Here is a 16,450-nt window from a genome sequence, read left to right on the forward strand (position 1 = left end):
ATTTTTAAACAAAATGTATGCATTAAAATACATTTTGTTTAATTATCATTTGTATATTTAAATCCGGATTACGTACATGTATATTTCAATTAACTGCAATCTATGGAAAAGATATTAATGAGTTTTGACGTATAACACGATTAATACATCAATTCTTGTCGTGTTTCTAAGTTATTAGATTGAAGATAAACCGGTTTAATGTTGCATTCAAGACTAGACTTCTGGCGTTATCGAATGTAATCTTATTTATGTCACAGAATAATGTGAACGTCGCTTTGTGAATTCATCCGATATACAATCTGTCGAGTCTTTAGAATTTGCTTAGGTAAATTACAAACGAGCGGCATTTACTATCGACCGATGACATTTAAATACTATGATTACAAATGTAGTATAGTTATAAATGTGTTGACATATGTAAATCGCTATTGATATCCATTTAAGGGGAATAAATTTGCGATTTATTTAATAGTCAGATAACACGGATAATAAATAAACGATTTATATTTACGGTAACGAATTATATCCGGATTATAAACGGATACTAGTTTTTATGTCGACATTGAAGTTATGACTATGATTTAAACAAAATCCAGTGTGATTAATTTATTAGCGATTTATTTGATGTTATTTAATTTTTATATTTGTAAATATTTGTTAACGTTTCCTTAAATAGTTATGTTACGACATACAAAATTAATTTTTAAAATTTAATTCGTTATTCCTGTTTGTACAAATTCTGTATTACAACCCTGAGAATATGGTGAGTGCATGAATTTTAAAAGCAGATGCCTTCATCTGTTGAATAGATATCTGAGTTGGCACGTCTCAGTAACGAGAACATTACTACGTGACGTGCCAACTCAAGTGCCAGGTATTTACCGATCTAGACAATTTAAAAATATATTTTGTATCGATTTGCATAAGACGATATATGAATAAGTTGAAGTTTATATATTACACTATTTATTAAAATTAGCATTACTTAAGTTATATGTCAAAAAGTAGTACAAGGATCATAAAATTAATTGAATTTATTCTGGTTGAAACATCGATTAATGTTTTCCTTAATAAGTTACGTTTAAGTTAACCTACTTCCGTTTCACTTATCGATTTAATTATATAATTCAAAGAAATTTGGAGTGTAATTTTTAAATGGTAAAGTCTGTAGCCATCATATTATTGGTATATGGTAAATCTTGAGTAAATATTCCTTTTTTAAAATGCATCGATCTCGCTGGAATTTGGCATAGATATAGAACATAGCCTAGTAAAACACATAGGCTACTAACTATTTTTTTAAATTGCTCACGGAGAAAGTAGCGAGCTACAGCTATTCAACTATAATTATGAAATAGTAAATTGTCTATAGTGTAAGTATAATAATTCATAGCGTAATTTTTTTTAAATTTCAAACCATGGTAATATTGTGTGAAAACAAAATAGATACTTAGGTATTTTGATAGAAATTTACCCTTGTCAACAACAAAAACACACCCCGTTGTCCTTGACAATATAACACCCCAGACCCGATGTTCCCTTCCTCCTTTATATTTGAGGCGTGTAATTTTCCTGACGATATTTTCCCTCCCCATAAATCAGTACATAAAATGGAAACAACCAATTTGAGTGGCGCCGTCTGTACGTATTGATCTCGCCTAGCTGGCGTCCGGGATGAAACTTTGTTTGCTCGGATTACCTTTGTTCTTGTTTCAATATTTTTGTTTACTTTTTATTGTTGTGTATTTGTTAAACCTACCTATTTACCTACTATAAAAGCAGTTTGTTTAGGAAATTATATTACAGTGGGTTTCTGGGACCAAAACCCCTGTTTAAAACATATTGATATTTTTTTTATAAATGAAGGTAGCAAACGAGCTGCGAGAACACCGAGGTGATCAACTACACCCATAGACGTACGGAATACGGAAATCCCAGAGGAACTGCAGATGCGTTGTCTGCCTTCAAATTTTGCCGGATCTCCGTTGTGTCACAGATAGGGACGTCGATATGTTTTGTACAGAGATTATGGTTTCCGAAACCTACGGTTAATGAAATTTTAAAATCAGCCTCCAGAAGAATATCTTTAAAGTTGAGTACAAGCTTTTTAATATCCTAAATTGCAATACAGACTCTGTACTGTGACTTCACAAAATGCGTACTTATTAATTTAAATTAGTTTTTAACGTTAGCCTTTAAAATAAGTTATGTGTACGTAATGATATAATTTATCATTTCCTTCACTGTCAAATAGTTTTTACAATTTAACTGGTTTAATCATAATTTATATGTTAACTAGGTTATAATTTTTGATATGGTTATATTTATTAAATGGTTTCTATTTCTAATTCCTCGTTATTTAATATATAGTCTACTGTTTAATATTTATGTGGTAATTTTTTCCTTAGCTAGTCGTCCCAAGTCATAATAATATCGTTAAATATGGCGTGCAATATTTTTACATTGAATTATGATACAAGTAAATATTTCTCAAATGTTTGATTGTTCATGACACTATTACAAAGAGAAAAATAGTTATGAAATGCACGTAATTGATGTATACAAATAATTTATTTAGATGTCTGCACTTATGTTGTAAGTTTATGTCTTAATTGTTTACTAGATGTCGCACGCCCGCGCGGTATTAAAATAAAATTTAATAAGTAGCCTTTGTGTTTTTAATATGTTCTACATCTGTGCCAATTTTCATCAAGATTCGGAGGTATCTTGTACCAGACATATATCTATTTATCTAGATTCTCGTATTTATAATATTAGTAAGATTTTAAATCTTTTTTTTTCACTGCTGAAGACTTATGTAACCTATTCATAACGACAAATAATTACTATAATTTATTGTACTAATATTATAAATGCGTATTTTAGATTGATGGATGGATGGATGTTTGTTTGAAAGTATCTCCAGAACGACTGAATGGATTTCGATGAAATTTGGCATAGATTTAGATCATAATATGGAGGAACAGCTAAGCTACTAATTAAGGTTCTTTTTTATACCGCGCGGACGGAGTAGCGCGCGACAGCTAGTGAATAATAAAATATAAAAAAGTTACTAGTTTAAACTAAGTACTCTTTGCCTTTAAAAATAGCTGTTGAAATCATGTTTTTAATATATTCTTTAAAGTAAAGGTACGGTAAGGTTTACATTAATTAGTTTAATTAAAAAATACTCCCCTCTCGCTTTGAGGTTACGCCTCTTTTAATTGAAGGTTATGTAGGCCGTGTTATAAGCAAAAATAATTTGCCTTCCGTGAATTATAATTTACTGACTTCGTTTTTTTTAAATAACCCGTAAACAAAGTCACGGGCAACAGCTCGTGAAGAATTAGGACCGTGACGCCTCGTGTGCGATAGATATGTCATGATTATAATGTCGCGACAATCTCTATGATTAGACCTTCTCTTGAGAGTTAGGGTCATAGACTATCGCAACGGACCTAGCAAATATAATGTATGTTGTTAATATTCATATTAATCTAGCTAGACAGAAATAACAATTACTTATAACCTCACTAATATTATAAATGAGAATGTTTAGATGGATGTTTGTTTGAAGATATCTCTGAAATTTGGCATATATGTAGAATATAATCTGAAAGAACACATAGGTTACTAATTATTTTTTTTAATACCGCGCGGACGGAGTCACGTGCGAGAGCTAGTGTAATTATAAATACTTTTAAGACAACAACAGCTAATATTTAAAAAAAAAATATGCAACACTAAAATTAATTATAATACCGTTTAAAAAGAGGTCAAACAATATTATTATTTGAAGCAAACCAGTATATCTTATTTAATATATTAAGCGTAATTAAATAATAAATGTATTGTTTTTTCCTTTGTTTTATATTATGTCTATAATATGACGATAAAGCTGCAGAAATAAATTTGTAATTACGAAATAAAATATTTAATTTTTATGTTAGAATTGTAAAGTTCATTATGTCAGTTAACTCGGTAAATTCAATTTAAATCGGCGTTATAAATGTGATTATAAAATTCCAATCTTCATTATTTTGGTTTGAACGTTTAAGGCCGTACTTTGGCCATTAACGCCGTTACGTCGCAACATTTACGGTCATAATTTTGAATTTTAGAGGCGTGTTTTCAAAAAAGGCGTTACTTAACTATAACCTGTTTACACGCCTCTAATACATAAGTTAACTAAGGTAGTGTGGTTCGTTTTCTAACTACACTACTAACATTCGCTTATTCAGGAAACAGTATCGCAATTAAATGTCACGATTATAACTTTGTTTGAGTCGTTAACAATGCAATAAATGTAATACACAATTTTAATTTCCTTACCTGTATTATGTACATACTAGCTGTCGCCCGCGATTCCGCCCGTGTGGAATAAAAAAATAAGTAGGCTATGTATTCTTTCAGACTATGTTCTACATCTGTGCCAAATTTCATCAAGATCCGTTGAGCTGTCTCGGAGATATCTTCTCACATCCATCCTAACATTCGCATTTATAATATTAGTAAGATAATAAGTTTAAATACATTTTTAAAACTTAGTTTAACATGATTAATATAAACTAAATTATTAAATTAATGTAAAATTTAATAAATAGTTATTTGCATGCACGTTCTTTTGTTTTTATGTCCTTGTTAAAATAATTCCGTAAGTTACATTGCCAAAAATATGAGTATTTAAAATGTTTTGTTTAATAAAGTGACAAGTAAGTTGATTTGTATTACAATAAAAACGATATTTAATAGATAGTTGAACATTAATATGTGAAAGGCGATTATTATCGAACTATAGACCTTGGTATTGAACGCTGACAAGGTTGTCCGCCGCGTCGTCTGGGTTTAATTGATCCGTGCAATCGGCACGGATTTGAGATAACTGTTTGCGTGTTTATATTTTTTTTTATACGGAAAAGTTTATGTTTGGTTACTATTATTATTTTGTTTGCCATTGTTCTTTATTTGAATGATGAGAAACTGTTATATCTAACTTGTGAACAATTTGTGACAAGTATTTCCGTACGTAAGGTTACTAGGTGATCCGTGCGAATATTTTTCATAGTAACATACATAGAACATTGAAATTTAATTTTAAATTAATCTTCCAGTCGCTATCTACTATCCTTATCTTTTCTATTATATGCGCAAGGATAATAACAAGTCAGTTAGTCTTTTCATTGTTCCTGATCGTTAGAAAACCCCGGAACTATCTTTATCCCACGACAATGATAATAACATTAAACTGATTCTTGAGTAAAAAAAGCCGTGTTAGTTCTTAAAACTTTTATAACAAAATTGTTCAACTAATTATTAGTAAAATGTATAATGATTTATGTCGTGTTTAGAACTACACTAGTCACTAAGTATGCGGAAACCAAGTTAACCCGAACAACTTCCGGTTTCTACATCTCACACGATTTGCTATAACATGTCGTAGATTGAAAATACAATAGACGGAAACTGATAAATTACCTGTACTACCTTACAAGTTCTAGAACTAGGGTTATGGCCTAAGTTTTCCTTCCTGTGAGATCTTTTTATAGTCATATTTTTCAAAAGAAGGCTTCCACGAGTGTAAAAATAGTGACGCCCATAATATTATCTTATTCAAAACGTATACTGTCGACCAAATCAGAGTAGCTTTTGCCCACGACTCCGAAATTAAAAAAAATATAATGTCTGTCTTCATAACAATGTCTTCATCTTGCATTCTTTGTTTTACATTTGTGCCAAATTTCATCGCGATCCGATGAAGCGTTTTGGAGATACCTTCTAACAAACATCTGTTCATACATAAAAACCTTCACATTTATAATATTAGTTACATATGCTCAATAAAAAGCAAAATATATAGGTTTCATTCGTATAATTATTTTACAAATTGATTGTAATAAATTAAATTTGTGCGTAAATTATTTGGGAATATTCCTTTGTAATAATTAACCAATATAGTTTAATACACGAACGCACTAAATGCATTACAGTTGCATGCAGATAATAACTTACTTCTGTTCCACAAAAGCATTGAGCAATTATTTAATATGCGTTCAAAATAGGTATCATTTTGTTAACTTTTATATTTATCATAATGTTTTGTTAAATTGCCAAATAATCGCGTTTTTTTTTATCATGCCGACTTAATATTGAGCGCACCTTAAATGTACCTTTAAGCGTGCTATGCAGCTGACAATTTTGTGTTAATTTCGTTATTATGGTTTATATATTAACACAAACACACATAGATAATACTAAAAAGTTAGGATTTTAACTATCGTACGTACTTAACATTGTTTTAATTATTATAATTTCCATACTGTTTATGTAGTCACTGAAATTTACTCTACGGGCATGGTTAAATAACCATCTGAGGATTCTTATTGCGATAGCTACGAATAATGCATATTTAATTCTAATATAGTGCGATAACCTTATCTGAGCCGGTGAGAGGTGTTGCTATCGCGGCCAGTTCTATCACAAAATATATAAAACCTACATAGACATAGGAAATTAAAAAGAAAAAATATAATAAAGCTACAGTACAGGGAACTTGTGACCTTTTTTGACAATGACAAAGGGCGATAGTGAGCTATCATTGTTTAGAGTAAAGCTCACCGGGTCAGAAAAGTTTGTAAGTCTTTACGTACGCAATTTTATTGTTATTTCATTAAATTAAATAAGCGCTATACGTTGGTCGTGACTGGTTAGGCGATGTGGTCAGTCGGTAAAATCCGCACTTTACAAGTATAGAGAGGTCTCCGGCTTAGTTACTATTCTTAATATTACGAGGAATGCGCAATATAATTCTAACAGCTGTATATTATGCTTGACATTTGTGATAAGTTTCAAAGTAAATTTCAGTAAGACTATCGTTACAAACTTTGAATACGGATAAAAACAATGGATCCTTATAAAAAATCCAATTGTAATGATGTAATGTACCTAACCGGGTTGTTAGGTTAGATTGTAAGGTTTGTTGTTAGGTTAGGTCGGTGCCACGTCCTATATATAATTTTTATTCTAGGTTAACAACTCTTAAGCGTATCCTAGACTATAGTGATATCTATATAAAATATTTAGACGTATGTTAAGTCACGAACAGGATTGCCTACGCCGAGGTCATTGTGTGGAAGTGGGCATAGTTGAAATAATCGCCATTTGATAAGGTCGATTGCTATCACATTGATACAATAGTAATAATTTATTTATCCGAGTAGGATTGCATTTGATACGATGTCACATTTAGATGTTTATTTCAAGATCGCTGTCAAAATTTATATCTTTATATATATAATTCTTATGTGAGTGTGTATGTCACTGAACTTCTCTCAAAGGACTGGACCGATTTTGATGAATTTTTGTGTGTGTTCAAGAGGATCTGGGAATGGTTTAGATTCACAATTTTCATAAAATATTAACTTCATATTAATTTATTTAAATTAAAGACGTGTAGACAGGACAACGTCTGTCGGGTCCGCTAGTATATCTATATAGTTAAAATTGGAATGTCTGTATGTAATATAAAAAAAATAGCATTTCGTATACATGATGTAATTGTGTTATTCATTTCTAAGATGTTTGTCTGTCTACAAGTCCGCGTTTATTTCGTCGGGACTGATTTTGAAGGGACTATCAATGGAAAGTAACTTTTGTATGCTGATGTAACTTTTTTATACCACGCTAAGGCGCTAGAAGCTGTGGCACCAAGGGAGTTGAAATAATTACTATGAGAAATCGAAATAATAGCTCTTTATACGTATTTGTTTTTGTACTTTAGCGCATGATAAAAAAATGTGTACGCTAAATAATTGGTTGCCGACTTAAGAATTATTTTACTTCTTACTAATATTATAAATGCAATAATTTGGATGTATGAATGGATGGATGTAAGGCTAATATTTAAGTTTTTTGAATTCCTTGCGGACGGAGTCGCGGGCGACAGGTTGTAATTTATATATCACAATTTAACAACTTATTATGCAATTTGATAATTTAGCCTTAGGTGTATGATCATAAATCTTAGCTTTAAGCACTGAGCAATTTGACTTTGAAATCTTTGTAATTATAAAATAAATGAATTTTTTTATTTATATTTAAAACCGCCAAAGATATAATTTATTTAGGCTCTTCATAATAAATTAAAACAAATTTAAATATTATCTTATTTTTTTATCTTTGCGATTATCAAGGTTCTGGTGTGTGCCAGTTTTCATCCAAAATTTTCCGTGATTACATTAAAATGAATTGTTTTCTGAAAATTATGTTTACTTTATGAAGATAAGCTAACCTGCATTTGTGTTCCATAAATGACATATAGAGAACAACTCAGATGTTCCCGACGAGGAGTTTAAGCCTACCATAAGTCTGTGATGGGCCTTAATCAACCACGGTGGCCTAGGTGGACTGGAACATTCTTAGTCATTGTGGCCTATAGTATTTGTCTATAATTATTGCAAAATATTAACGCATCATCACACTGCAGAAACGCATAGAAGCACACATTTTTATATACTGTTTTGCATATCCTGCATCCAATAGAACAATGGCGTAATTAAGTTTTAGCTATTTTTCAGAAAAACGTTTTTTAAAGTTTGACCAAGAGAATATAATATTCCCCATCAATCTGTTGATATTTTAAATATTCATGTATTATATATTACTTTACTGTCAACAATTTTATGTCATGCATAGACATTCGAAATGTGAATTTTAGTAAACATATTTATTAAAAAGTCATTTCCCTATGTTTGGTACTTATGTCGTTGTTCCTTGGATGAATATAATAATTCTGTCCCTAACTTATAGTAAGTACGTGATCTTGGGAGCTGAATCATCTCATTGCATCATCGATACGCAGAGCAATGTTAATTGCAAACTATGCCATCCCAGTTCAGTACTGGCCTTTGATATATTAACGAATGTTAATTAAACTCGGATATGAATAAACAGTTTTTAGAAATGTATTTTAATTTTGTATAAAAAAGAATTTTAAATCGCATGCATCTACTAGCGAAATATTAGTCAAAGACATCACAATTCTCAATAAAAAAATTGATTTAAAAAGTATAGTTCTTTTCAAATATCTAACGTAACATGGTTATCGGCGCGCTGCGTAGTGCCCCTACATCCCGTTACGTCCCGCTACACCTAAAGTTATGTTCTGCGTAGCGATTTGCGCGAAGTTAGAACCTGCCAACATATCTACTATAGTTTGCTTTCAGCCTTTCCTTTTGCTTTCGGAGGAGTCGGCACAGTATGTACAACTCTTTCAAACATCTCCATCAGCCATCATATATGAATCTATTTCTTACGAATGTCATATATCCCACAATCCATCCATACGTGCATTATTATATTTATAGTCTCATGTAACCGAATTAGTGCATCGAAATCGGCAATAAATATCGTGCACATTGTATGTATAAACCAAGTTATTGTTCAAATTAAACGGTGTGGAAATAACGTATTTGGAAAACGAATAATATTGAACCTAACTTCGTTTTAAATTAATTAATTGTAAAGTTCAAAAATTTTTATATTTTGTTTACAATAATATAAAGATTCTAAAAATAGTATCGTACGAAATAACATAGGTACTAGGAAATTACCTATACGATTACTAAATGAATTACATTTTGCAATTTTTTTTATATCTTTTTAAAATAACACTGACACGGATTTTTTTTTGTAAAAGTTGCTTAATTAATATAGATAGTAAATAAACAATGTCAATACAATTGAACAATCTAAAAGAATGGTTAATTTATGAGTCATATTATTTAGTCATAAGTGTAAAATAAAATCAGACTTATTACTTTTTAAATTTTTATTTATTGCGCACGATACATAACCTAAAATGAACTTCTACGCAGTTTAGGATATTTCATGAAATTTACTAGAAGCGTATATTTAGAAAGCTATTTTTACTACATTCTTATGGCGAAGGAAAACATCGTAATGCAACCTGCACATATCTGGGAAGAAATTCAAAGATATGTGTGAAGACAACCCGCACTGGACCAGCGTGTGTAACGATCCGTCACCCCTAAACTAGGGTACCTTTTTTACACCTCAGTGGGGACATACATGAGTTGACAACGGTATTATAATTCCAATTCATTGATTTTATAATAATTAGCATAACTGTGCAATTCCTTCCTGGTTGTATGTTAAAATTTGTAGGTAAAAGTAAATTTAAATATTTCAAGGATTTAAAAACGATTTAGGATAGAAGTGGATTTAAATAATGTGAGAATTTATCGGTATTTAATATAATATTCAAAAATATTCACATCTAATCTATTTTTGTATCAAATTATAAAAATCTATACAATTAATATAATTGAAGTGTCTGTATGTAACATTATATATATATTTCGCGACATTATGTTGCGGTGTTTATAACGATAATCCAATTTTAACAATTTTTTCTATGTCTGTTTGTCGGTCAGAAAAGACAGAACAGATTTTAATGGTTTTTTTTACTGGAAAGTAGTTTATATGTGCGGGGTATAGCTCATACAATTTTTTAATCTGTGCTCACAAAATCACAGGCAACACCTAGTTCAAAGTAATTAAAACTACAAAGAGAAGATTCGTGTATCTAAGCTAAGCAAAGTCAAGGCTTGTTGTGAGTTTTTTTTTTAATATTTTTGCAAAATAATATCGGCGAAAGAACGATATTGTTAGTTTTTTGTTAGCAAGTTTGTGATTGGATGCCATATTATGTGATATTTATAATGCGTAACCAATTTATGCGTCTGACTTCATTTACGGATATCATTGCATTTCGTACGTATTAGTTAATCGTGACCTCCCTGTATAGATAAAATAGAAGGGATTAAGACCGCAATGATTCAAGTAATTAATTTAAATACAAGTTTAATAAATTCGACTACTTTTTAAAATGACTACGACTGAATTAGTATCGATAAAAATAATCAAAACAAAACACTACAATAATTAAGCCTACCCTTGAACGTCACAAAAGTGTTTTACAGATTTCTCTAATCAAATGTAAATGTCGGTATGTATTTTTAATTATACAACACCCTCATTTAAAAAAATATTATAATAACTCGTTTTACAGCGTTAGTTTAAAAATAGATAAATATATGTTATGCACTAAAAATTCAAATTAGATTCAAAAGCTATTTATAACTTTAATTACTGACTACGTTGTTTATATTTTGAGTTCATTCACGTTTTTGAATTAAGTGGGCCGGCAATGTTCATTGACATTTCGTATGTTTTGAATTTATTTAAATCATGGTGGGTTAGGTTAGGTTAGTGTTTCAGCGATTTTCTTTCTTTCATGTTTATAATTTAATTATTAAAGTGCCAAATATATTACATAATTATAAATGTGTCGAGATAAATTAATAGAAATTAAAATATATTTACCGTATATTTATTAATCCTGGCATTTTCAGGTTCGAAGTGTCCCTTCTCTTTGATATTCACAATGCTTCTAGCACTTGTAACAGCCATATTGAATGCGTAAATTTATTATTAATTGATAATTAATTAAATATGTAAATAAAACTACGCTATTCTTTAAGATCTGTCACTTTTGCGCGCGAAACCGATGCGGCTCTCGCTCCCCGATAGGACGCGGCGAGAATCCAACTTGGAATGATTGCGAAATGGCTCGCTTCATTTATATAAAAGCTGTATGGAACAATGCGCCCCCTCGCTCCTGCTTCCTTTCATTTGATACATCTACTCGCGGTTCTGTCCTATTTTTTTTAGTCGTGATATTTTCAGCCAGTATCATTGTAACATTATGTTTACTATAGATAATGAAAAGCCAAATCATTTAGGAAAAATATATATAAAAAATTTCAGCTGAATTTGCTTTCTATTGATAATTTTCGCTATGATATAAACTCATATCATTGCAATTTTCTGTCCTATTGAAATTTTGTAACCATAGACAATAAAATAGGCGAATGAATTTTAGAGCATTGTCAGTTTTATAATAAAAAATAAAATGCTCATTTTACAGGTGCTATGATTTTTTTTGTGAACTGGCCGGTAAGAAATATTGTTTCATTTTTTCTGTCTATTTCATTGTTCAATTGTTTTTGCTTTTATGGTTCGCTCCAATGTTAATAACTAGGAAATGTTATTATTATTATTTTACTTTTTTATTAATTATTTAAGTTTATAAAAATTATAATCAATCACGCGAAATTGTTTATTTCCAAGTTTGAATAACATATGAAGCTTTAAAATCTGATTGTGTTTAGTAAATCGCACCGTTTTAATGAATCGTTTAGGAGTAGAATGGTTGCATTCGGTTTTTTCTGTAAAATAGCCTTTAACCTGACCTGCATAATAAAACGGTAATACGTGACCCTACTTAGTATTATCTACCACCTTGAGTGTTTTGTAAACAGTGTTAAAGAAAGGAAATTACTAAAGTCGCCTTAATGTTATATGTACATATGTGTTAACGAAATACAATATCAGAATGTATATTAATTTGCAGTGCTGTTTGGATTCAACTCCAAGCGAAAGATAGACGATCCAAGGCGAGAAGAAAACAAAAGTAAGTAATTTTGATTATTATGTTTTAAAAATTTATGTTTAGTGTTTATTGGATGTTGTTATACATTTGGATGTTGTTTACACATTAATTAGTTTATTTGTATTTAACTTACCGTGGGTTTCTGACACTATAACCTCTGTTTAAAATATATTGTTATCTCTGTTTTGTCTAAGATAAAAACAGGGATGGCATAAATTTTGCACACAGATTTTAATATCAAAAACCAATGGTTATTGTGGCATTATATGAACATTTCAGTGTCTTCAGAATAAAGTTTGATGCGACGTAATTTTGCTAAGTACACATTCCTTGTTATTACTCGACTGACCCAAAAGGCGCGTAATGGTTTTCGTGAGTGTGTATTCATGTTCGTTTAATAAACTCGTGAGTTTTTTTAAACGGTTTGCTATTTTTGGATCTTATTTATAAAATAAGATTTTAATATTTTTTATTATTCAGTAGTCGTTAAACAGTACAATTGTCTATATACACGTATTAAACAGGTGATTTTTATTAGGCACAATATAATCGTATGACCTCGCTTAACTAATTATTATGAACAAAAACGAAACGATACGATTTAATTTATAAGTAACGGATAACAACTGACAAAACAATTTTAATGTGTCAGGATAGAGAGAGTTATGAGTAATTTTATCGGTTATATAGTCCAACCAAGAATATAAAAAACCTTTCTATAATACAAAAAATATGATGGGAAAAAATGCAATTCCAAGACCACGACATTATGTTCCTTTCTTGCTGACATTAATTATGTAATTTCGTATTTCAGTAAGTCCCAAAGACGCTCGGATCGTGGCTTCACTTAATCTATTCAAAGAAGTGCTAGTAATGAATATGGTTCTTGCCTAAAACAAAAAAAAATATTTATAAAAATGGCTAATGTATTGATTGATGGCCCTTTATCCTACTTTTGACGGTTTCTACAACTTTTTTCCAGTAGAGTCACAGGACTTTGGAAAAGCACGAAACATATTCTTAAGTATTTGTTCTGAAAAGCGTTTATGTAAATATTCAAGTATTCAAATAACTCAGCCGAATATATTACGTTGACCCATGCACATTTTGGACCCCCATTTCGTTCCTTTAGGCGTCAAATTTTATAGAATGAATTAGTATAATCTAATCATATTGTGGCATACTCCAGCAACATCATCTGTTGTACAAATAGGCCGCCTCGCTCGGTGTAATACCATGACCACACAGAAGACAGGCGTCAAGTGGAAATAGTTCCGTGTTACGTCTGACAAGTGTGCGTGCCAAGGCCTAATTTTCGTCTTTTTCTTATAAGGTATTAGCAATTGTGAATGTCTACGTGCAGCTGTTTCTTCGCTATTTTGGCGAATTCTGGTGGCCGCATGCTCGCTTGCCACCTTATGATATATATATAAAAAATTATACGTACAAATCTGTAATGACTATAGTTAAATTAAGTATATTATTTAGAAAAAAAAACACAAATTTTCAAATTTATCTTTGATAAACTAATATTAATATAATAATATCTATTTAATTTAAAATTATTATCCATAAAAAAATTATACATTTACTAGAAAAAGTTCAATAATATTTAAAGCTTTTTAAGGAAATGGAACGAGACATAAAGTAAATTTACCTAAAATTGTTTATTGACTAATTCGTATACAAACTGTTTAGTAAACACAAGATTGTAATAACTGGTTCGACGTTTACTTAAATAACAATTCACGAGACTTTTGGAGATTGTTCTGGAAAATCGAACAGATTCGATTATTTTCGGGCAAGGTCAAATTTACCACGACTTTCATAATATCGATATTTAAAACATACATCACAAATTAACTTTTTAAATGCAAAAATGCTTAGCGCTTCACAAATTAAATGTGAAATTATTATATAAAATATTTTAAGAGATTACAATGAGATTTATGCACTGGTATATTATGCACTATAATATTGTCGGCCTTGAGACTTACTGTACTTGATTTTGAACGGCGAGGGGTCCTATTCCAGAGTGAAAGGTGGACTAGTTCAATGCATAGCCGAATTACATGTTTTGCATATTTCAAGTGCATTTGCAAGATGTTAGATAAATACAATGCAAATAGTTGCTTTATTTCGAAGTTGGTCGCGCTTTATTTTTTTTTAAAACGCACCGCTCTTTGATTCTAAAGTACGTACAATAATTTTATTTATCCATTACGACATAAATATATTTAAGATTTACCCAACAATTGTTTTAATTTTTTTTGTATGCGATGAAGTACAAAAATTATTCAATTCCTTCTAAACAATATGGATTAATTTAAATGAAATACACATCAAATTTCTTAGGAAGTTTGTTAAAAATTATTATGTATTGTCTTTTAATACATTGCAGTTGAGTTATTAAATATTATATGAATTTGTAAACGAAATAAGAAATATAGTACCGTATTACTCGTTATATTGGCGACAATTTGTTTTTAGTAATTAATTAATATTTTACTTGGAATTGTTACACTTTCCGCTGGTAGCCTCGTGATGAATGGTCAAAGAACCCGGCTGCCAGTCGCGGATCCTGGGCACATTACCCCAAGGTCAAACAATGACGACGATCGTTGAGCTTTGAAATAATTTTACGTAGTTATAGTTATCAATATAGACAAATACTTTTTAGTGGTGACAAGTATCTTATGTGTAAACTTGGCACATGAGATACTTTTCGCTCTTTTTTTTAATTTTCGCGCAAACGATGTCGCGGGCAAAAGCTAATAGACTATAATTTTACTCTCCATAGCCTATACCAGTCTTTCCCAAAGTGGGCGATAACGCCCCCTTGTAGGCGCTGCAGGTCTCAAGTTGCGGGTAAGAGAATTCTCCGTTAATATGCATTATAGGTCACAATAATTAATTATTTAATTTGAAGTTATAGTTGTTTTTAAATATGTGAAAATATGGGGGCGCTAAAAAAAATTATATACAATATTATATATTCTCAAAGTCTATATGATTTCACTCCAATCTATAACATTTACCTTTTTTGAGGTCTTTATTGACATACGTGAATATTTTATTTTTATTTAATTTATTTATTTAAGTGTTTTGTTGGTACAATCTTGACTGTCTCGATAATCTGTGTTATATTTTTTCTACATAACTCTACGTCACTTTCTTTCAATTTGTGTTGACTTTCGAGAATCGACCAGCTGAAGCAACATTTATCTTTTCATATTATTACCGTGACAATATGTCGTCGTAACAGTTCTTCTCGTTTGTATTACGGTTTTCAATATTTTCGATATGTAATCAATTTCAATATTAAATTAATCGTTTTAAAATTATCTTAATGCAGAAATTACGGAGTTAGTTTTAATCAAAACCCCGATAGCGACTAGTTTAATTGCAAGTAGTAGCAGAATTTAAATTCGAACGAAGTTGCATGAAAATTTGCTTGTGTAATATAAAAGTAGGTTTATACAGGAATAGGCTTGTCTGTGCCTTTATCTCCTGTTGATGTATTATTAAATTGAACCTGTTTTACAGTACTAAGTACTTTTAGACATTATTAATTAGAAACCTTAGGCGCGAATGACGTGCTCTCGTTACAAAGTCCAGTGTCAGAATGAATAGTGAGGGGACACAAACGTCGACATTTTAGTAAGGCTAGTGTTGGGTCAATACACTGCCACATTTTCGGATTTTCTTCCTAACAGTACCTACATAATATATCAAACTTTTGCAATTGAATCCAATGAAAGATGCGGATATGAATGTTTGTTTTTTACATTAAAATATTGATTGGTTTTCAGCTGATAACATTCCAAAATCTTGTGTATTGCCAGACCGTTTTTTTTTTAATTTTGTGGATTTATATTAATAAGTCAACATCTCGTTTATAACTGACGGGTAAGGTTA

At 30.5% G+C, this 16,450-nt stretch overlaps 1 protein-coding gene across 2 annotated transcripts in view; it reads right to left on the reverse strand.

The window, feature by feature from the left end:
- Positions 1-16,450, reverse strand: part of Aanat (arylalkylamine N-acetyltransferase) — a 50,709-nt gene that overhangs the window by 12,401 nt on the left and 21,858 nt on the right. Inside the window, exon 1 of one of the 2 annotated variants that reach the window (XM_013317597.1) lies at positions 11,404-11,644. The exons of the other annotated variant lie outside the window; for it this stretch is intronic. Coding sequence (XP_013173051.1) covers positions 11,404-11,490 — 87 coding nt within the window. The 5' untranslated portion in view covers positions 11,491-11,644. Of the gene's footprint in view, positions 1-11,403; positions 11,645-16,450 lie in introns of those variants that run through there. 2 annotated transcript variants of the gene reach the window in all.

The sequence above is a fragment of the Papilio xuthus genome, unplaced genomic scaffold (genome assembly GCF_000836235.2).
Source record: "Papilio xuthus unplaced genomic scaffold, Pxut_1.1 DF826938.1, whole genome shotgun sequence".
Classification (NCBI taxonomy): Eukaryota; Metazoa; Arthropoda; class Insecta; order Lepidoptera; family Papilionidae; genus Papilio; species Papilio xuthus.